A 23,284-nucleotide genomic window follows, 5' to 3' on the forward strand; every position below is an offset into this window, starting at 1 on the left:
TTTTTTTTTTTTTTTTGAGATAGTCTCCCTTTGTTGCTCAGGCTGGAGTGCAGTGGCACCATCTCGGCTCACTGCAACCTCCGCCTCCCAGATTCCAGCGATTCTCCTGCCTCAGCCTCTTGAGTAGCTGGGATTACAAGCGCCCACCACCACGCCTGGCTATATAAAGTTTTTTTGAGGTTTGGATTAGTGAATTAATGCAACACACTTAAAATGGTGCCTGGCATACAACAGTAGTCATTGGTGTACGTGCCTGCACCGTCTTGTCATTCAAATGTTAACTGCAGTAACATTTTATCAACAGGAAGAGTGTTTTAATCTTACTCCTGTCCTCCAACAGTCAAATGATCATAAAACTGCAAACTGATGATCTTTATTCCCTTGGGAACCAACATTCAGTCAACCTATTTTATTATTCTTTTTTTGAACATTATAGAAGTAATTTAAGTCTAAATTACTGTCTGAAAAATTGATTAATCATAACATCTCATTCCTGAATGAGCATGAGAGAGACCAGAGGGATTTATGGTAATAACTGCCTCTTTTGACAATATGAGACAGCTACAGGGTTTTAAAAATTCTTCCCTCCTTTCTTTCCCAGGGTCAGAGCACTTTTACCTCTGCTGTGAATAAAAAAGGTAAAAGTCAGGGATACAGCTTGTAAAACTGCACTATGACAACTCATGGGTGTAAATACATAGGCTTCAGTGGAAATGATGTTTGAGTTCTATTAAAAGTTCATGTTAACCAATCTCTTCACTATATTATACCCTCTGCTTCAATTTTAAAATAAAAGCCAAGATAATTTGTAAAAGTTTGTAAAGTAAGTGTAAAGTACTTTCTTAAGCAATTATTTACTTCTTTTACATTTCTATTTAAACCTGTACATATCACCCTTATCAACAAAGCATTTTGTATATACGAATTATTTGGAATAATACTATCCTAAATCCTAATCTTATCTGGACCAGCGTTAATTATCAGACCATCTACATGCTACTGGGGAATGAAACAACAAAATAAAATTGTAAAGTTCTAACTAATTATAATAATCATTTTACTAAGCATGTTTAACACTCAGAAGTACTTTAGCAGAATTCTAATTCTAATTCTAATTCTACCTTCTATTAGTTTTAATTTTTGTTGAAAAGATAGATGGGAAAAAAAGGAGTCAGTTTTTCAGTTCCAAGTGCAGTGGGCTCTTAAACAACATGGGTTTAAACTGCATGGTCTACTTGTACACAGATTTAAAACATATATATAGCGGAAACTTTTTTGGGCATTTGTTGACAATTTGAAAAAACATGCAGATGAACCGTGTAGACCAGAAATATCGAAAAAATTAAGAAAAAGGTGTGTCATGAATACAAAAAATATATGTAGTTACTAGTCTATTTTATCACTAGGATAAAATATACACAAATCTATTATAAAAAGTTAAAATTTATTAAAACTTATGCATACAGACTGTACATGGCGCCACCTGCAGTCAAGAGAAATGTAAACAAATGTAAAGATGAAATATTAAATAACTTCGTAAATTAACTCTAGCGCACACTGTATTACAGCAATAACTTCTTAGCCACCTCCTGTTGCTACTTATGTGAAATCAAGTGTTGCTCCACTTAAAATAACATGTGATGTGAATTATCTCTGCTTGAGATCATTATCTCTGTCTCTCCAGTAAATTACATATCACAGTAAGGAGTAATCTCTTGTGATTCTTGAGTATTTTTAATTGTGTTTAGTGCAACATTGTAAACCTTGAATAACACCATGGGACACATACAAAGTGCCACTAGTGATGGTGAAAGTGCTTCCAGGAAGCAGAGAAAAGTCATGACATTACATGAAACACCTGAACTGCTTGATATAATGTAACCATAGACTGAAGTCTGCAGCTGCAGTTGCCTGCCATTTTAAGATAAATGAATCCAGCATAAGGACCATTGTAAAGAATGAAAAGGAAATTCATGAAGCCATCACTGTAGTTACAGCAACAGGCACAAAAACCTTGCATTTTTAGTGAAACTGCAGTACATATTGAAAATGTAGCCTTTATCTTGGTGCAGTACTCTAAAATGATTCAAGAAAATGTGAAGTCAATATATGGCAACTAAAAGCAAAATGAATCTAAAGCTGGATAATTTAATGCCAGCAAGGGTTGGTTTGATAATTATAGAAAGAGATTTGGCTTAAAAAAAAGTCAAGATAACAGCAGCAGCAGCTTCTGCCAACCAAGAGGTGGCAGGTACGATGAAGAACAATTGAGGGGAAAGGACGTCTGCCTGAAAAGTTTTTGAACCCTATTCTAGGGGGAAGAATCCACAAAGGACACGCATTAGTAAGGAAAAGAAATGAGCACCAGGATTTAAGGCAGGAAGGGATAGGCGAACTCTACTGTTTTATGCAAATGCAGTAGGGTTTATGATCAGGACTACCCTTATTTATAAAGCTGCCAGTCCCCGGGTCTTGAAGAGAAAAGATGAGCACCAGCTGCCAATCTTTTGGTTGTATAGGAAAGCTTGGACAACAAGAACCTTTTTTAATGGTTTTGTTCCACCAATGCTTTCTCTTTGATGCAGAGAAATTATCTTGCCAGTAGGGACTGCCTTTTAAAGTTTTTTCAATAGTGCACAATGCCCCTAGCTACCCAGAACCCAAGAGTTCAACACTGAAGGCATCAAAGTGGTCTACTTGCCCCAAACAGGTCTCTAATTCAGGCTCTATATCAGGGGTTCATAAGGAACTCTCAGGCTCATTATAAACAGTACTTTATGGAATGGACTGTCAATGCTATGCAGTACCCTGTGGAGACAAAAGTGACTCCATCTTGTAGGCTAATTCTCTACGCTAACTTCTGATTAGCCCCGGCCCCGTGAATGCCTCCTGATTTTTACGTTACTGTCCGTAGTATAAGAACAAAGGAAGCTTGGTGCTATTGCACAAATTATAGGCTGCGATACACATAGTAGTCTTGCCTGTTTTGGAGGGTTGCCTTTCCCTATGGTATGTAAGCCCTGGGTCTCTGGAGTAACAGTGTTGAGATCTTCCTGCCTTGTGGCTGACCAAGACCAGGCTGGTGTCTCTAAGTTCTCCAATAAAACAGCCTTTACTGACAAACTGGATTTTCTGCCTCCTTTGGTTTTTCAGCTCCTTCAGCATTTGGGGGCCACTTTGCATATGTGACCCATTTACGGAACAACCCAGATGGAACATCGTGACAGTCTAGAAGAATTACACCATTGCGACACCATTGTTAATACAGTAAAGCCACAAAAACCATCAAGGCTGAAATAATAAATTCTTGCTTGAGAAAACTGGGTCCAGATAGTGTGCATGACTTCACAGGCACCAGTCAAGGAGATCATGAAAGGGATGTGGATATGGCCAAAAAAAAAAAAAGGTGGGGGGATAGGGATGAAGGACTTCAAGACATGAATCTTGGAGAAATTTGAGAGCTAATAGACGCCACACCACAGGAATTAATAGAAAGCAACTTGATGAAGATGAGTTCTTATGAACCAGTGCTAGAGGATGAGGAAGATACAGCGTTAGACAGTCTGGCAAAAGGGTTTTAGTGCTGCTTTTGACTTCTTTTCTGACACGGATTCATACATGGTATGGGCACTGACACTAAAGCAAATGGTGGAAGAATTGGCAATGTACAGAGATACTTTTAGAGAAATGAAAAAGCAAAAATGTCAGACAGAAATTACGATGTATATCTGTAAAGTTACACTGAGTGTTCCTGCCTCTTTGGCCTTCCCTTCCACCTCCCTTCACTTCTTCTGCCACCCCTGAGAGCAAGACCAACCCTTTCTTTTCCTCCTCTTCCTCAGCCTACTCAATGTGAAGAAAACAATGAAGACCTTTATAATGATCCACTTCCACTCAATGAATAGTAAATATATTTTCCCTTCCTTATGATTCTCTTAGTAACATTTTTTCTACCTTACTTTATTGTAAAAATATAGTACATATTAAATGTAACACACAAAATGTAAATATAAAATATAAAAATATAATATAAAAGATAAATAGTTAATCAACTATTTATCAGTAAGGCTTCCTCAACAGCAAGCTATTAAGTTTTGGGGGAGACAAAAGTTATACACAAATTTTTGACTGTGTCAGGGGCCTGTGCCCTTAAACTGCACATTGTTCAAGGGTCAACTTTACACATCTAACACTAAACACACAAATGTGTCAGTTCTTCACTAGAACCCTTTCATTTTCAAGATCAACTGAGCAACTGCAACTGAGACAAATCTAGACACACCATGAATGAGGTATTAAGAAGTTGGGCGGCCCAGTTTTGTAGCTTTCTTTAGATTCATGAAGTAGAAACAAAGACATACAATTATGGGGTTTAGTATGAATTGATGCATGGTACAAATTAGGAACTTTATAATTCTGCAACCGAAAATAAGAGTTTAGGAGAAAGCAGAAAAGAACGGCAAATAACTGTTTAATAAAGCTATAAAAATAGTAATGTTTTACAGTATTAAGTTTAGAATCAATTGTAGTCCCTTCTAGATTTAAGTTACACTTAGCTCTAGGAAAATTATCTATGATTTGGCATTCCTGTAATACTTCCTTTCTGTGGCAGGCTTTATGCAAAGACTATTACTTATTGAATGGAAAAAAAACAAAAAAAACAAAAAAAAACCCTTAAACAAGTAAAGGTGTTGTGAATCAAAACCCAAATCAATCTCCTTGGAAACAAAGAATAGACAAAATATTGCCTGGAAAATTTCAAAATATTTTATAGACACTGGTAAATTTATTCCTCCCAAAAGTGAACAGAAGAGATCCTTTAACAGACATAAAAATTGAGGCTCACTGTCCAAAAGCCTTGTGCAAAATATAGGAGTCAAGAAAAAAATCATTTTTCTTGTTATATAGAAGTTATAGCTGAGATTACTAGGTCTTATCCTAAAGTTGACTCTCCTCTTCCTCTATTAACAGAACCCAAGATAAAAGCCTGCATTTCCCACCCTTTCTTCCTAACAAGAGTGACTACGTCCCAGCCCATGCAAAGTAAGCACAACTGAAAGGATGAGTGGGACTTTCAGGAAGGCTTTTTAAAGGCAGAGCATGCATTAATGCATTCTTCTTTGCCTCTTCTTCCTTCCAGCAGCCTGAAAAGCTGATGTAATGACTGGATCTTCAGCAGCCATTTTGAACAAGAGGTAAAAGCTAGAGGCTGAGGAATGATGGAGCAGAAAGAAAGGAACTGGGGTTCCTATTAACATCCTGAAGCTAACTATCAGGCCTGGACTGACCAACGCTTTCTGGCCTTCTTTTATGAGAGAAAAATGCACTGTTATTTAAACCACTATACTTTTGTTTTCTTTTTTGGGGTACAGACAGCTGAACCTAATCCTGTCCCAAATCCTAATCCTATCTAACTAGTATTAGCTATCAGCCCATGCTTATACTGGAGAATGACATTTAACAAAATAAGATGTTAAAGTTCTAACTAATTGTAATAACCATGCAGTTTTCTCATGCTGAACAAAGTTAAAGAAATATAATGCGTGTTTCCTAAAGAGTGTCATTTTTTTGAAAGATAACATGGGACAAAGTAACATAAAAATCTACACATAATTATATAAACATTGCTTTGACATACAACACCAAATATTTTTATTGTGTCTGTGAATGCATTACTTGGTAATAAAATTGCAGTTATGAATAAATGATACTTGGTAAACTATAACATAATAGGAGGAGAAGGTATTAACACTGTGATTTTATGGGGTTGAATCAGTTTTAGTTTCTTATACAACTCAGAGCTTTATGTTATTTAAACTGTCTCAACACTGGCACAAGGTAGCATTTTACTTATCAAAACACTGGAGGAGGCAGTCTATTTTATGTGGGAATAATGGTTTTTTAACAGTGTTTGATTAGGAGACATTAGGAACCTTGCCTTGAAAACCATTAGCAAATTTATCTAGAAGATTTTACGTTACATCCTAAAACAACCAGCCACTAAAGACATCCTAAACTGCTAACTATGCCAATTTGCCTCAGATGCTTGCCATATAAGCTGCTTTCAGGAACCAGCAATGAATATCATAGATACTTGAGGATTAAAGGTTGAAGGATATTGACATTCAAAGGAGAAGAAGCCAGAAACCCAGCACAGCACCCCCCACAAAAAAAAAAAAAAAAATTAAACAATCTTGCATTTTACTTTGGAGTGAAATTTCTTTGCTATCTCCAAAGATTTTAACTTTTGGTTTCTCAACTAGCCCTAGCAATATAAGGTTCTGACTAATGACTCTTCCCAACATTGTCAAACTTAATTCAAACTTGAAATCAATCCTCTTATTTTCCCCCTAAAGCAAAGCACCTCACAATAATAATATGAGTACATCTGAGTGGCCAATTTAAAAGTTTAAGTCATTCTTTTGTAATCAGTGCTAGAATTAACTACTGATCTGTTTCAGTCTTTTTTTTTTCTTTTTTTGGCCAGGAATAACAAAATAATAGAAACTCCATATATATTAGAAACAGATCTGTAAGTTTGAGCCTTATATATTATTACAACATGGCCATCAAGAGGAAAACTCAAGACAACTGTGTATTGTGCTTGCCCTATTTTGTTCAAACCCCGATAATTTTAAATAAATAGTAATGTTCAACATTGACTGATGACATTATCTATCAACCATATCACACCTGGAACACAGTAGATAATAAATGACAGCTGTTATACCTTCCTTCTTGAAACAAAATCCTTTCATTTCATTCTCATTTTGTGTTAAGCTTCTACAATTCATAAAAATCATAAAATAATAAAAGGAATGGTCCAACATTATCTAGTCCAGTCTTATTTTTACAAAACATTGACTTTAAAAGTCCCTGAGATTGTAATTTTACTGGTTCAATCTGTCTTCCCTACCCTTGTTAAAAAAATAGAATCATTTGTCATTATTGGTTGAGTATCTCTTATCTGAAATCCTTGGGACAAGTGTTTTGGATTTCAATTTTTGAAATATTTGCCTTATATTTACCAGTTGAGTATCCCAAATCTGAGTATTGATAATCCTAAATGCTCAACGAACATTTCCTTTGAGTGTCACATCAGAGCTCAGAAAGCTTCAAATTTTGGAGCATTTTGGATTTCAGATTTTCAGATTTGGGATCCTCAACCTGTACTATAGACGAAGACTAAGAGATTGCTATTATAAATAAATTTCTCTCAGGAAGCTTTCAAACTGCAGTCCATAGATCACCATCTGCATCAGGACCACTGATGGTTATAAAAGGCAAATTCCTGGGTTCTGCTCAAGATCTACTGAATCAGAATCTCTGCTATTAGGCCATTTTTATGACAAATTCCACTCCCTTAAAATCAAATTCACATTCCGTGGATTGCAAGCTTATTCCTCCTTGCCCACTCTTTAAAGGGAATGGGAAACACTGAGTCTCTATGCTTTCTTCCAGATTACACAGCTGTCTTTTTGTTTCTCTACATTTGGTAAATTAATTGCAGTTCTTTAACTTTTCTCCTTTTTTTTTTGAGATGGAGTCTTGCTCCATCACCAGGCTGGAGTGCAGTGGCGTAATCTCAGCTCACTGCAATCTCCACCTCCCGGATTCAAGCGATTCTCCTGCCTCAGCCTCCTGAGTAGCTGGGACTACAGGCATGAGCCACCATGCCCAGCTAATTTTGTATTTTTAGTAGAGATGGGGTTGCACAGTGTTGGCCAGGATGGTCTTGATCTCTTGACCTCATGATCCACCCACCTTGGCCTCCCAAAGTGCTGGGATTACAGGTGTGAGCCACCGCACCCAGTCTCTTCTTTGCTTTTTCTCTTTCTCACCTTTTTTGACATCAATGCACCGTTTCTTCCTAAACCTCCTCCAACCTCTCAATGATTGAGACTGGCAATGCAGCAATTGCAAACCAACCAGCAATGACCGCATAGGAGGATTAGTCCATGGAAGTTAATACTTTACCCTGTGTTTCTGTATGGATTCCTGTCATGGGTTAACTTTTTAAAATGCTTCTGGACATGTTTTACTCCTGAGATCAATCCTCATTACCTCTGCTTCAGGCAATGTATTTTGGAACTCTTCCCAATTCTTCCCACTGAAATTACATCTCCAAATTAACCATGTAATATTGAAAATCAATTTTTCTCCTCACAAGTATAGCAGCCATCCAAATGTCAGGCATGAATTACATGAATATGCTTACCATGTCCTAAATTCAGGGCACTATTAAAAACCCAGAAGATACTGTGGTTGGGTTGAGGGCACAGCACTCTCCCAGAAGCAATTACTCATATGCAGATGCAGGAAGCATTTAAGGGTGTACCATTCAGAGAGACAGCTCTTGGAAAAATGCTCTGGCTCTTAAGCACAATGCTTATGCCAGCTCACAGTCAGCACTTCATACCTGCCCAGCCAGTGTAACCGGTGCCATCCCGAGGGTCTGCTGATTTCACGCCTCTCTCCATTTGCTGAAGAAGCTCCCGAATCTTATTGGTCAAGCGTTGTGAGAACTCAGGAGTCAGCTAGATATTAAAGGAAAACAAATATCAAAATAATGTGGGTCACCCAGCTTGCTGGACTATAAGCTATCAAAGACAGAGAGGTACTTCTTTTCCACTTACAACATATTTTTCTACCTGGGAGACTGAACAATTTATTACCTATTCTTAACAACAACATCATATTAACAAAATTTATAAAATACTGTTGTAACTTATGTTTTACGTAAAATTTTTAGTTAAATACTAAAACAGACTGCCAATGATAAACTGGCTCACAGTAATTTTCCACTTAATAGTAATCGCCTATTATTTAAACCAATATTTATTATAATAATAGTCATTTTATTAAATTAAGCACAAATCACATGTCTGCTGCTTTCAAACTACTGGATTTTTAGTATTCAAGCTGCAGCAAGGTAGATTCCCTAAAGAAACATCTAATTGCTCTTATTTTTAAAAAATGATTTAAAAAAAAATAACGTAGCAAAAGAAAAGCAAAACAAATTCATGTGTATCAAGAGCCTCAAGGAGAACAGAACGAATATCAAACTCACCATCATAAACCCAGTGTCTGGCAGAGAATGGGGCTTCACAAATGTTTCTCAATGAATGAGCCTGTCTGCATCCTTACCCGCTATTAGCTGAGTGATCTGGCTCAACTCAGAACTTATGTTTCAATTACCTCCATAAAGTCAGGATAATAATACCTGCCCCACCAATTTCAAAATGTACGTTGAGGATTAAATGAAATAGTGTATTATAAGTCTTTCTCATTCAGGGATGTAAATGTTGACATTTTTACTAATTTTTTAGCAGATCAAGGGTCTAAGGCAAGTAATAGTTTAGATATGGATTGAAAAATCCACTAAGGCTGGGGCTCTGGGGTCAGTACCACCCATATGAAGGTCCACAGATGCTGTGCAAATAGTGAGGCTCACACAATCATTACGTTATTCTTCTTAAAGGCAAATGAAAAATAATTTTAAACTTCTGCATACACTGAATCAGTTTCTTAAAAAGTCACTTTAGGCCGGGTGCAGTGGCTCATTCCTGTAATCCTAGCACTTTGGGAGGCCGAGGCGTGTGGATAACCTGAGGTTGGGAGTTTGAGACCAGCATGACCAACATGGAGAAACACCATCTCTACTAAAAATACAAAATTAGTCAGGCATGGTGGCGCACGCCTGTAATCCCAGCTACTAGGGAGGCTGAGGCAGGAGAATCCCTTGAACCCGGGAGGCGGAGGTTGCAGTGAGCCGAAATCGTGCCACTGCATTCCAGCCTGGGCAACAAGAGCAAAACTCCATCTCAAAAAAAAAAAAAAAAAAAAAAAGGTCACTTTATTGTATCCCTCAATAATTTTAAGAACTTGCTGTGATTCTACGACTTGAATTTCACAAAGCCATTAAAATTTCAGAACAATGTTGATGTCACAAGGGTATAAACACTTTATATTACCATGTAAGGATTGCAGAAATAAATCTAACCACTCACATCAGAATCTCATTTTTAAAAATGGGATAAAATCTTAACACTGATAACAGCAAGAAGGCAGTATCAGAATTAACAACAATAGTTTAAAAATACATTAAGATTCACTTTGGAGGAGCATCCTTGATAAGGCAAATCAGACTTTCAACCACATCTGGATTATTTAATCTAGAGCACCACTATGATCCCTTATTTAGAAGAAACTACATTGTTTGACAGACACACTCCCATTATTTAACAATTTCTGCAAAGAAGATTTCAACCAGACTTGAAAATACACTTAGTAGGATAAAATATACTTCAGTGTTAATATAAAAGGCCTATAAATCTCAGCTAGATAGAAGAGTGCATCCACATTGAGAACACATCATCTACTGTATATAGATCATATATAATTTATCATCTTGCCTGGCCTTCAAAAGATCAAGAATAATGAGAATGTCTCAGCCTCATGAAGGGAAGTTACTTTCTGTTTGGCACATTCTGCATTTAATAAAGGTGACCTCTGTGAGAATATTGATTGCTTGTGGTAGACCACCAAATTATTCAAACTCTAGCAATAACCTGAAGTCTCTAAAAGTCCTTTTATTTTATTCTGACCGATGCCAGAAAACAGACCAGTTCCTTATTGAAATCTTGTGCCAAGAAATTAAGGAGGACAGATCTCCAGGGTTTGATCCCCTGTGTTCAACATTACACAGTTTTAGAACTGGTATGCTACTTTCTTTCTAGGATCTGTCCAAAAACTACATTAGGAAATAAATTACATTCTTACTCTTGGGTCAGGGTTTAAATTTGTACATTTTTCCCCTTAGAAGTAAAGGGTTAAATTCGGCCAGGCACAGATGGCTCACGTCTGTAATCCCAGCACTTTGGGAGGCTGAGATGGGTGGATCACTTGAGGACAGGAGTTCGAGACCAGCCTGGCCAACATGGTGAAACCCTACCTCTACTCAGAATTAGCCAGGCATGGTGTTGTGCACCTGTAATCCCAGCTACTTCGGAGGCTGGGGCATGAGAATCACGGGCCTGGGAGGCAGAGGTTGCAGTGAGCCAAGATGGTGCCTCTGCACTCCAGCCTGGGCTCAGGATGAGACTCCATCTCAGAAAAAAAAAAAGAAAAAGAAAAAGAAAATGAAAAAAGAAAAAAAAAGAAAGAAAGGGTTAAATTCATAAAAAGCATTTACTTTATAGGCAGCCTAAACAGCTACATTTTATTGAAGGTTTCTGTCACTAGGACAATCCTCAAGTGTTCTCTTTGCCAAGTCAGCATGAAGCAGCAAGTCCTCCTCCAGCAAGATAAGACATATACTTCACCTCGAGAATCTGCACAGTTAGGAAGAATGCAGGCCCAAATGGCCAAAGGGAATCCATCTGACCTGAAGATAATTATAAAAAGCTTTGTTTGGGCAGCTTAATACTAGTCTTAAAATAATCAGATTGACTCCAACTCCATATACATTTTGGTAGCCTTCTACCCTACACCTCTTCTTCATCTCTTTGATTCCTCCTACCTGCATTACTGACCCAAGTTAATCTATAAAGTGACAAGTGCTTTAAGGAAAAAACACAGAACCATCAAACCCACAGATTAATTTGACAGGGATGACATCTGTAAGGCCATTATATCACATAAAATGCCTTTTGCATGACTGACAAGTTTCAAAGAAATAAACTAGTAAAATTTTTAAAGTGTGTGCCCTGTTTCCAACTTAACTCATTTTCAAAACTTTTGTTTTTATTTTTTAGAGACAGGGTCTCTCTCTGTCACCCAGGCTGAAGTGCAGTTGTGCAATCATAGCTCACTACAGCCTCAAATCTCCTGGGCTCCAGCAATTCTCCTGCCTCGGCCTCCCAAGTAGCTGAGACTACAAGCTTTCCACCACACCTGGCTAATTTTTTAAAAAGTTTTCGTAGAGATAAGGTCCTGTTAGGTTGCACAGGCTGGTCTCAAATTCGTGGCCTCAAGCAATCCTCCTGCCTTGATTTCCCAAAGTGTCGGGATTAATGGCGTGAGCCACTGCACCCAGCCAAAACTAGGTATTCTTAAAAATATCTGTATTCCTTCTCAACCATTATGTTCACTCAAAAAGTCATGAGAAAACACAGGCCTCCAGTATTTCACATCCAGGTTCTCTTTTGCACAGTGATTTGTGACATACTAACCAGTTTAATTTACAAGTGTTTTTTTTTTTTTTTTTTTTTTCCCCAGCTGTGGGTATGTCCTGTGGAGCGACACTGGTACAAACAACTTCAGGTTTCCTATGTCCCCAAATTCTCTTAGCAGTAAGAGTTTAAAGATGTCCTTACCACACACCACCGTCTGCTCTCATAATTACCCTGACCACACCTGTGTGTAATCACAAAGGAATAACACAGCACATGTGAATACTGTTAGGATTCTTCACCTCTTTAGGCAGCAAACCAAAATACATAAAAAAGGCCAATTACATAGCAAACTACATATTTGCCAATTTTTAAAATTTATACTATCAATAATTGAGCTTATTTCAATAATGTTAACAATGACGTATTCAACATTATGTTGGAGCTCCAATTGTATATATTAACATGTATTTTTAAATAATTTACATATTTATCGTCGAATCATGTATTTTTTTAAAGGGGGATGCTCAACTCTTTCTTTCAGGCAAAAATGAGCTCCTTTCCGAACACCGTGGGGAGAGGCAGGGATGCAGGCAGCCATATCCCAAACTCACCCTCCCGGCAGCGTCAAAGTAGCCCTCGGCCAGGGATTTGTTATAATCAGCATAAGGATTCGGGAAGGCCCTTTGAGCCATGACGCCGGAAGCGAGCCTGCAGAACAGGGGAAAAAGAGAAACTAGGTTGAGATAGGGGCCTCGGCCGAGTTGCCAGGGCGGCGGCCGGCGCCCAGGTATCCCCTTTCCTCCAGCTCCGCGGCCAACGAGCGGTCTTGGCGGTCCGAGTGGACCTCGGGCCCACTGCGGCCCAACTGCTAGGGCGTGGCGCCTTCGCGAAAAGGCTGCCAGGGCCCTTAACCCACCCGGATGGAGGGGACCCGTTTTGCAACCCCGTTCCCACGCCCGCGACTTGAAGCAAGGGCGCTTCCCGCGTCCTGAAGCCCTCCTCGGCCCTGGCCTCTCACCCAGCAGCCCCGGTCAATAACAGAGGAGGCTCTTTTACCGCCCAGTTTCTGCCAGGAAGACCAATCAGAGCCTTCGCCGCCTCCGAGACCCTCCCCCGCCTCGCTTACAGTTTGTTAAAGAGACAGGAGTGTAATTTCTAAAGGATAACACAGGGTATTTTAATTACGGGGTAGCAGAAGTGAGGACCTAGAATCACGCGGAGATGTGACCAATATTTCCTACCCTTCTTTAATTTTTCTTATTTTTAAGAAGTCAAATTTAAGTACAGAGTCATAAGAAGTAGGTTTTTTGTTTTGTTTTTTTTTTTTTGTTTTTGTTTTTTTTAATCTGGAGAAGAAAAAGACTGCTTTTAGATCTGAACACTGGTATTTCTGCTGTTCGCAATAGATAAAATTGGCGGGGGGTCGGGGGTAATGTCTCTCCAGGGACGTGCCAAACTTTTTCTTTCATTTCTTAAAAAAAAACAAAAACAAAACACCACCATTATTATCAACAACAACAAAAATATGTCCAAAGGACAGGATATCAAATAGCGATTGATAATACTTCGGGGACAGCAGATGAAAACACAAATTACAGCTCTCAGGAAATTTATTCTGCTCCTTAGCCTCAACTGGACGATAATACTGGGTAACAAAGCTCTTTAAAAAATGTTGAAGACCAACAAAGCAGGAGCTACACAACATTCAGTTTCAATGTTAACAGTCCCTGCTATCTGAAACATTTTTCTTTCATTTAAAATTAAATCCTACCTGGTACATATTAGGCCCATTCTATTGCTGAGAATTTTGGAGTTCAGTTAAAAAGTCAGCCTCACTCTCTCCTTTTCCTTCTCACCAATTTCAACGAAGGGTCCTAGCTCCACACCTCCAACTGGAGAAGCTCGATTTCCACCCCAACTCCCTCCCACCTTGGGCTAAGTTTGTCCTTCTGAGGCTACCATCCCAAATTCTACTCCTAATCCCTTCCCACACCCAGTTTTGCTGTTTTAAAATAGTTACCCTCTTAGGAAGCTTAGTTCCTTTCTTTCCCTCATCAAATTCACGAAGATTTAGCCGAGGCCCATAGTGAATCATAAACTGGATATCCCTTATGTTGTAAAAGATGGGTGTTTGAGGGAGCAACTCACAAGAGAGAAAAGGAAAAGGAGAGACATTTTATCAATTTTTTTCTTTAATGATTAAAGGCTTGCTATCCATTTATCCCACTCACAGCCTTTAAGTAATTAAATATTACTGTTGTTAAGCAAGGCAGGATGGTAATTGTATATTTCCATAGTATGCCTCTATCTTGTTTTACTAATCCTTTCCCCTAATGATGGACATTGTTTCTAACTTCCGTACACAATATTCTTGGAACATGTGTTTTTATGAATCTGTGTGAGTATCCCTGAGACATACACCCAGCAGTCAATTGCTGGATCATATGAGATTCTGTACTTAATTTCCCCAGTATTGTTAGATTGCTTTCCAAAACCACTGGACTAGTTTATATTCCCTCCAACGGTATCTATTGTTTACTCCAAGAGTATTCACTCCAGCATATCAATTGTTTATATCATTTCCATCTCCTCTCCAACACTTGGTATTATCTAGTGTTCTAATGTTTGCCATTCTAATGAATAATGTAGAATCTCAGTCATATTTAATCTTTTCATTTTTCTGTGGCTAATGGTGTTGAACTTTCCTTCACATATGTGTTAGAAAATTGGGCTTTACCTGTTCATATCCTTCATTTATTTTTCCATTAGTTATTGCATTGTTTTACTGTTGATTTGAAAGAGTTTTGTTTCTTTTTTTGTTTTTTGTTTTTGCATGTGTGTGGGGTATATTCTATATATTAATCTTTCACTTTAGTTATTGTAGATACTTTCTTTTGTCTGTTCACATTTTCTAGGATATCCTTTATTGAATCACAATCTTTCATTCTGATGAAGTTAAACCCATGTAATTGTGACACTGTGATTTGAGGATTTAGCTTCATATTCAAATGTCTTTGTCTACTCATAGACTGCAAAGATGACTTCCCACATTTTATTTTATTCACTTTTTATCTCTTATATTTAAGCTTTTATCTGTAGTTTACTTTTGAAGATGATGTGAGGCATGGTCCAAACTTATTTTGAGAAGGGAAGTGGAATTATTTAGAATTTAAATATAGTCAAAGCATGTGACTTGTAAACACCCAAAGATTTTAATTGCTGGAAATAATATCTTCCCTCCTTCCTCCCTCCCCAACTCCCCACCTTTCCTTCTCTTTCTTCCTTCCTTTTTGTCAGAGAACCAACCCAGAGAATCCCTCCTTGGTTCTGATACAAAAGAAAAGTGCTTAACGTTTATTATTTGTATTTGTCTACTCAGGCTGCCATACAAAGATCCATAGAAAGTGGCCTGAAACAACAGAAATGTATTTTCTCACAGTTCTGAAGGATAGAAGTCTGGGATTAAGATGTTGGCAGGACTGATTCCATCTGAGGCCTGTCTCCTTGGCTTGTAGATGCCATCTTCTCCTATCTTCACATGGTTGTCCCTCAGTCTGTGTTGTCTGTGTCCTAATTTCCTCTTCTTATGACACCATCATAGTGGATTATGACTTCATTGAACCTTATAATTTTTTTTTCTTTTTGAGACAGAGTCTCGCTCTGTTGCCAGGCTGGACTGCAGTGGTGCGATCTTGGCTCACTGCAACCTCTGACTCCCTGGTTCAAGCGATTCTCCTGCCTCAGCCTCCAGAGTGGTTGGGATTACAGGCCCACGCCACCATACCCAGCTAATTTTTATATTTTTAGTAGAGACGGGGTTTCATCATGTTGGCCAGGCTGGTCTCGAACTCCTGACCTCAAGTGATCAGCCCACCTTGGCTAACCTTACTTTTCTTTAAAGACCCATCTCCAACTGCCACATGCTGAGATACTGAGAGTTAGGGCTTCAACGTATGAATTTGGAGGGCAACAATTTAGCCCTAAACAGTACCTATGCTTTCACCTGTGGCTATGGTGGCTGAACACATTTGTGGCTAACACAAATTTGACAGTTATAATTTTTTAAGGATCATTTTACTTTTGAAAATTTAGGATGATTATTTTTAAAAATGTAGTGTTCCTTCTTTTAATCAATGTAGCTGTCTTGTGTGAACTTTCAGGAAATAATCATTGTGTTATTGCCTTTAAAACTGAATACTTCTGGAAATCTGGGACAATTGATAACAGAGAAAAACAACTATAATCTGAGGGCATTTTAGTTCCATTATCAGACTTTAATTTCAAAATGTTATAATGTGTATTAGGGTGAAAACTATGTTAGTTACAAAGAGGCCTCAAAACAGAATCTCCAAAATACATAGAGATGTATTTTTCTTCGTTCAGATTAGCTTTGCTCCATGTGGCCATTCAGGATCACAGATTCCTTCCATCTCCGTTCCTGCCTCCCTCAGTGTGTGATGCGCTCTGCAAGTCCATGCTGGTCTTAGGTGTGTCCGGATTGCAGCTTGTGAGAACGTCAGGCACACCCAGAGGAGTGCACAGACCAGGAAGTGGGATTTGTCATTTCTCTCATATTCCGCTGGTGAGGATTTAGTCACTTGTTCACCCCTAGCTGCCCAGGAAGCTATGAAATGAAGTTCTCTGCTGAACAGCTGTGTGTTCAGCTACAATGAAAGAAGGGGAGGACTGACTTTGATGGACAGTTAATGTCCTCCAATACATAATGGCAGTTTTAGTAACTGATAGCACCTATCTGCCAGCAAAGGTGCAGCATGCTTAAGTGTCTGTGGTGTTCCCTTTGCCTCTAACCTTCTAGCAACCATGCCTGCTCTGTTTCTTACCTATTCCCTTGATCCTTGTTAGCTGGTGGGTCTTTGGGGTAAAAGATAGATCTTGGGACTCCATATCCTTTTTTCTAGAAACTCGCCACCTGCTTTCAAACACACATATACGCACTCAGACACACACACACACACACACACACACACATACACACACACAAATTAGGCAAATGGTTTTTACTTTTTTCACTTTTCTCCTAAGTACCACTTGTCTCTTTTTTTGTTGTTGAGATTACCTTATTTTCTTTTCAGCTCAAAGAAGTGTAAAGCAAGAGTATCTAAGCTTGCGTCTAATATCACGACACTGCTGGTTTAACACCCAGCTGGGACTGTGTACTACTGAAGCAATTTTCTGTTTCGTTCATAGTACAGAATTCAGGGATTGACAGGAGCAATTGCCAGTGGAGGAAACAAGAACATAAACAGATGTACACCCCGCACGCTACGGAACACTTTTAATTTCCTGGAGACAGTATTTCTTACGGCGCTGGCAGCCTTTCCTCCCTGCCTTGTCAGGATGTTATTAGTGTGCTGACAGATTCCTTTCTCTCAATGTACCTGCTGGGTGAGAGCGGCTATTATATGGAACACAGGTGTGCTGGGGTTTCCTTGGGAGGTTAAAAAATATTGTGAATACAGAAAGTTGGTAAAAGATGTACAAACATTTAAGCTTTTTCCTTTCTCCACCTAACACTTGTGATGGGCTCTTTATCAAGCAGTGTTAGTATGCATCTTTAACGAGCAAAAAGAAAAGGAGACTTCCCCCTTTGTTGTTGAAACTATGTCTATATTGCATTGTTAAATGTATGCAGGTCCCCAGTTCCCTATATGATTGAATTTCATAATGATGGGAAGGATAGAGAGTATCTCCTACTGGAGGGGTCTTCTCAGGACAATGAATTGTTAATCAAGTGGATTATTTTTGCTTCCATCCCATCCAACCACACAAAACTCAGTCATGGAAAGAGATGATATATTACCAAAGCCCTGCATTGTCCCATTCTGATGTGTTCTTTTGGCATATCTGATAGTTGTACACCCTGGCAGGGGAGAGTAGCCAACAGAGAGATACTCAGGCCTTTGCAGTCCTTCTTTTGAGATTTGGAATTGCCACACAGCAGGTGCTTTTCAATCATTTGAAAGAGAAACCTTAACATTTTCCAACTTGCCTAGTAACCACATTATTTGTGCTTCATTTTTCCTTTCTATTTGCCTTGAGTTCAGGTGTATAGGTGAGTAACTGTAAGTAGAATGTAATTCATAAGAAGTGGGAGAAGCTGCTACTTCAGGGCAATAGGAATTTACAGACCTAGAAGGACACTTCAAGAATCCAGCTGGTTCATCCTGTGATTGCCTTGTGGGATCATCTTGAACTGACCATGCTACTGGTCAGCCAGTGGCTATGGCAAACAGACAGGGCTGCAGCTGCAGAGAGGAGCTGGCTTCTTTAACTGGCTTCTTATACATCATCATAACACCTGGGCTGAGCCTCAAAGCCTGGGCCCAGGACTGTTCTTGGAGCTGGCTGAGAAAGGGAGGATGAAATTCTCAGGACTAATTTCCTTCCTCCTGAGGGACAGGACTTGGCATTCTAGGAGTTATATAAAACTTTTTTCCCTGGGTAATTCCAAGTTCAGAAGCAGTAATTCTCATACATTATATCAGGCTCTTGTTTGAAACACAGATTCCCAGACCTCAGGAGATTTGGGTTGAATTTGCATTGTAAAAACCTTCATATGAAACTCTTGGAGACTACGTTGAATCCTTTTTTTTTTTCTTTTGAGATGGAGTCTCGCTCTGTCTCCCAGGCTGGAGTGCAGTGGTGCGATCTCGGCTCACTCGGCTCACTCTCAGGTTCCAGCAATTCTCCCACCTCAGCCCCCTGAGTTGCTGGGATTACAGACACGCGCCACCACGCCTGGCTAATTTTTTGTGTTTTTAGTAGAGACAGGGTTTTACCATGTTCCCCAAGCTGATCCGCCTGGCCAAGTGATCCGCCCACCTTAGCTTCCCAAAGTACTGGAATTACAGATGTGAGCCACTGCTCCCAGCCTGAATCTTAATCTTAATGTGATTGTTTTGCAGACTATAGACTAGAGTTTGACATATGCTGGTGAAAGAGAGAGAGAGAGAATACAATTCTGAACATAAAAGCCATGGTTCTAAAGGTTAACAGACTGAAATTCTGTGAGTTATCATGCCCATCAATGTATATTTGTTACATCATAGTCTCTAAAGTATTTCCTAGACTAATGTTTAAAAAGAAAAAAAGAAATATCTTTTCACTGTAGCGTAACCCAATGTGTACTTAGAGGTGGTTATTTCACCTAGATGCTTTCAGAGAAAGAGCTTTCATAACTTCTTTTGGCAGTCAATTAGGGTTTTTAATACCCTCATGTTTCCAGGAGCTTTTTTTCTCAGATCTAGACTAAATATTGATCAACCAGAAGCTTAAACATACTTTGGGCAGAATAAAGAGCAACTAGTCAAGTCTTTTTAAGTTATAAAAGTTTAATTTGATCTTCAGGTGGAATAATTCAATTTTATACCCTTTCATCTTGGGGCCTAAGCTCTTAATAAACATCTGTACCTTTAAGCCAGGGGTAGGCAGAGTAACACTGAGGGTACCAGGAGGCATGCCGTCGCTCTGTGTGTAAAGACTCATAAACCTTCCAGAGCAGTTGGTGGTGTTGGTGGGAACACATAAAGGCCAAGAAGGGGAGATTAATCCACATCCCCTTCCTAATAACAGCATCTACTGTTTACAAGCCTTTACTGTAGGCTAGGTACTTTACTTGAACTATTTCCTTTCATCTTTGGAAAGTAGTCTCATGAGTAATATTACTACTCATCCCTCTTTTACAAGTGAGAAAACAGAGACTTGCGTAGTTATCTCACTGTTCCAAGGTCACTATCATGTGAGTGGTGACCCCAGACCTTCTGACTTGAGAGCCAATATGCTTAACCATCTACTGTCCTCCTCCTTCTGCCCAGGTAGCTCCAGCCACCAGCATTTTCTCCTCCTTTTCTCCCTGCTGGACATCAGAGCTCTTATATGCTGCCTTGACCATATGGGTCCTCTCGTAACTCCTACTCTCCATTATAAATTCCTAATTTACTCTCTCTGCTCCAAGTCTGTATTTCCCTCACTCTGAATATTTAAGAATACAGTTCAAATAAACTGGTATAGTTATATATGTTGCCAGACAAACCTTTTACATCTGTCTGCAAAAATCACATTATACGTTTCCATGTATCTTGTTTATTCACAAGTTTGGCCTTACCTGGGTGTGTCAGGATTGGGCCTCTAAAATGTCTCTGAATTATATTTTCTGATTTATTTGTTGGTTCTTTTGCTCATTCATTGATTCATTTACTTATTCTTCAGATAGGTGTTGCAAAGTGTCTATGGAGTGCATATTGTGTTCTAGGTTTGGGGAGTGGCTTCTGAACTAAAGTATCTCACAAATAAGAAACTGAATAAGCAAACAAATGACTACAATGTGCATAAGTGTTATGCTTTAAGATACTGAGGATACCATGAGAACTCATGGTGGGAGAGTCACCTTACCCGACCTGAGGCAGTCAGGGAGGTTTCATGGAAGGTGACATCTGAGTTGAGTTTGGAAGGAAGCATAGCAATAGGCCAAGTGAAGGTGATCCAGGGGAACATCTCAGATGGAAGGGTCAACCTGTGCAAAGATGAGTCAGGCAAAGTCATCGCACTTTCACATAAATGCCAGCAGCCCAGCTGGAGCACAGAGAGGGGTCAAGGCCCAGAAAGAAAAGAAGTTGCAGAGAGACAGTGGTCTTGGAACTTCTTTTAAGACATAACAAGGAGCTTACACTTTATCCTAAAGACAATAGAGAACCATGGAATGATTTTGAAACTGGCCAATTGTCCCATAGAACTGATGTTTATGATTTCTTTTGACTAAACGTAGAAATTGACCCTCCTAGTCTTAAAACTTGAGAAATTTACATTTGTCTTATCTGAGTTCCTTTCTCAGGAAACCAACCATCAGGACTCTCAGATAGTATCAAGCAACTGTAGCTTACCAGATCACCACATCTGGACGATGAGATGCCAGAACGCTCACCTATCATGGCTACCTAACTGATATCTGCTTTCTGTTGACAAACTGTTCTTCCTTACCCCTCCCTAAATTCTGTATTCCCACATATGAATACATTTCTTTCCTGCTATAAATCCCCCTGATTTTAGTAGGTGTAGGAGATAGACTTCAGACTGATTTTCCATCTGCTTGGCACCTGATTAAAGCATTTTTCCAGGCAATACTCATTGTCTCAGTGATTGGTTTTCTGTGTGGCATGCAGCAGGATCTAGGCTGAACCCCTAGTGTTTCAGTAACAGTTTGTAAAAATAGATCTTGGCTGGGCATGGTGGCTCATGCCTGTAATCCCAGCACTTTGGGAGGCCGAGGTGGGTGGATCATGAGGTCAGGAGATTGAGACCATCCTGGCTAACATGGTGAAACCCCGTCTCTACTAAAATTACAAAAAGAAAAATTAGCCTGGCATGGTGGTGGGTGCCTGTAGTCCCAACTTCTTGGGAGGCTGAGGCAGGAGAATGGCGTGAACCCAGGAGGCGGGGCTTGCAGTGAGCCAAGATCATGCCACAGCACTCCAGCCTGGGCGACAGAGTGAGACTGCATCACAAAAAAAAACAAAAACAAAAACAAAAAACAATGAAAAACAAACAAAAAACAAAATAAAAATAGATCTTATGGGACATAATGGACATAAGTAAACAGTATCTAAAATATACCATTTGATAAGTTTTGACTTAGGTATATACCCACAAAATCATCACCAAAATTGAGATAATGATCATTATTTATCACCCCCAAATTCCCTCATACCATTTGTAATCCCTTCTTCCTGTCTTTCACTAACAATCTCTGCTTCCTAGCTACGGACAATGACTGATCTGCTGTCTGTCAATATAGAATTTCTGCATTTTCTAGAATTTTGAATAAATAGAATTTTATAGTATGTAATTCTGACTTTTTTCACTTAGTATAATTATTTTTAGATTTATCTATATTGCAGGTATTAATAGTCAATTTATTTCTATTTGTCAGTTTTATTCCATTGTATGAATTTGTTTATCAAGATGTATTTGTATCCAGCCATTGGCTATTACAAATAAAGCTACAAGTAACATGTTCATACTTTGTATGGATACAGTCTTACATTTATCTTGCGTAGACATCTAGGAGTATAATGGCTGGATAGTATGTTAAGTGTACTTTAAGAAATTAATAAACTGTTTCCGAAAATGATCTTACCATTTCACATTCCCATCAGCAGTTTATGAAATTTCTAGTTCCTCCATGTGCTTACTTGTCAATACTTGGTATATTCTGTCCTTTTAATTTTAGCATTCTGGTGGATTTGTAATAGTGTTTCATTGTCATTTTAGCTTTCATGTCCCTAATTACTAATGCTGTTACATTTTTTAATGCTTATTTGCCAACGAAATGTGTATGTATGTATGTGTATATATATATACACACACACACACACACCCTGTATATATATATGGTAATGTGTTTGTTCAAATCCTTAGTCCCTCCCCCCATTCCCAACTTTTAAATTGGAATGTTTGTTTACTTAATATTATTCATAATAGGTTCGAGAGTTCTTTATATATAAGTCACTTATGAGATACATGTAAAAACATTTGTCAATGTTTTCTCCTTGGCTTTAGCTTGTCTTTTCATTCTCTTAAGTGTCTTTGAAGAGCATCTAATGACTGGTCACTCACAGGAGTACACGTGCCCAACACCCTTGCTTCAATCTAGGACCATCTTATGTCCTTATATCATCTTATCATCTTATATTTTATATCCAGAGTGCCCATAGGATGGGCTGAAGCCTCTTTTCTTTTTCTGAGATGGAGTTTCACTCCTGTTGCCCAGGTTGGAGTGCAATGGCGTGATCTCGGCTCACCACAACCTCCACCTCCTGGGTTTAAGCAATTCGGCCTTAGCTTCCTGAGTAGCGTGTACCACCACTCCCAGCTAATTTTGTATTTCCAGTAGAGATGGGGTTTCTCCATGTTGGTCAGGCTGGTCTCGAACTCCTGACCTCAGGTGATCTGCCTGCCTCAGCCTCCCAAAGTTCTGGGATTACAGGCGTGAGCCACTGCGCCCAGCTAGCTCTTTTCAAATTCATTGTAGGTCAACTTCTCCTTTGCTCAATCTGCCTTCTTCACACTCTGGCTTTCCACAGCTCTTATTCCAAAGGGCACTCCACCATAACCTCTTACATGCCCGTGTCTACCTTAAGTTTGTTTCCAGG

The 23,284-nt window shown here is 39.0% G+C and overlaps 2 protein-coding genes across 4 annotated transcripts in view; one reads left to right on the top strand and one right to left on the bottom strand.

The window, feature by feature from the left end:
• LANCL1 (LanC lantibiotic synthetase component C-like 1 (bacterial)) overlaps window positions 1–13,183 on the bottom strand; it is a 48,647-nt gene extending 35,464 nt beyond the window's left edge. The window contains exons 1-3 of one of the 3 annotated variants that reach the window (XM_011966546.1): window positions 13,135–13,183; window positions 12,728–12,824; window positions 8,420–8,537 (exon numbers count right to left, since the gene is read on the bottom strand). In XM_011966546.1, coding sequence (XP_011821936.1) covers window positions 8,420–8,537; window positions 12,728–12,808 — 199 coding nt within the window. In that variant the 5' untranslated portion in view covers window positions 12,809–12,824; window positions 13,135–13,183. Of the gene's footprint in view, window positions 1–8,419; window positions 8,538–12,727 lie in introns of all 3 variants that reach the window. The other 2 variants (XM_011966548.1, XM_011966547.1) reach the window with 2 other exon arrangements.
• Window positions 13,184–14,117: 934 nt separating this feature from the next.
• CPS1 (carbamoyl-phosphate synthase 1, mitochondrial) overlaps window positions 14,118–23,284 on the top strand; it is a 196,055-nt gene continuing 186,888 nt past the window's right edge. Inside the window, exon 1 of the mRNA XM_011966550.1 lies at window positions 14,118–14,202. The gene's annotated coding sequence lies outside the window, so the exon portion shown is untranslated. The remainder of the gene's footprint in view (window positions 14,203–23,284) is intronic.

Source organism: Mandrillus leucophaeus, unplaced genomic scaffold (genome assembly GCF_000951045.1).
Source record: "Mandrillus leucophaeus isolate KB7577 unplaced genomic scaffold, Mleu.le_1.0 Scaffold763, whole genome shotgun sequence".
Taxonomy (NCBI): domain Eukaryota; kingdom Metazoa; phylum Chordata; class Mammalia; order Primates; family Cercopithecidae; genus Mandrillus; species Mandrillus leucophaeus.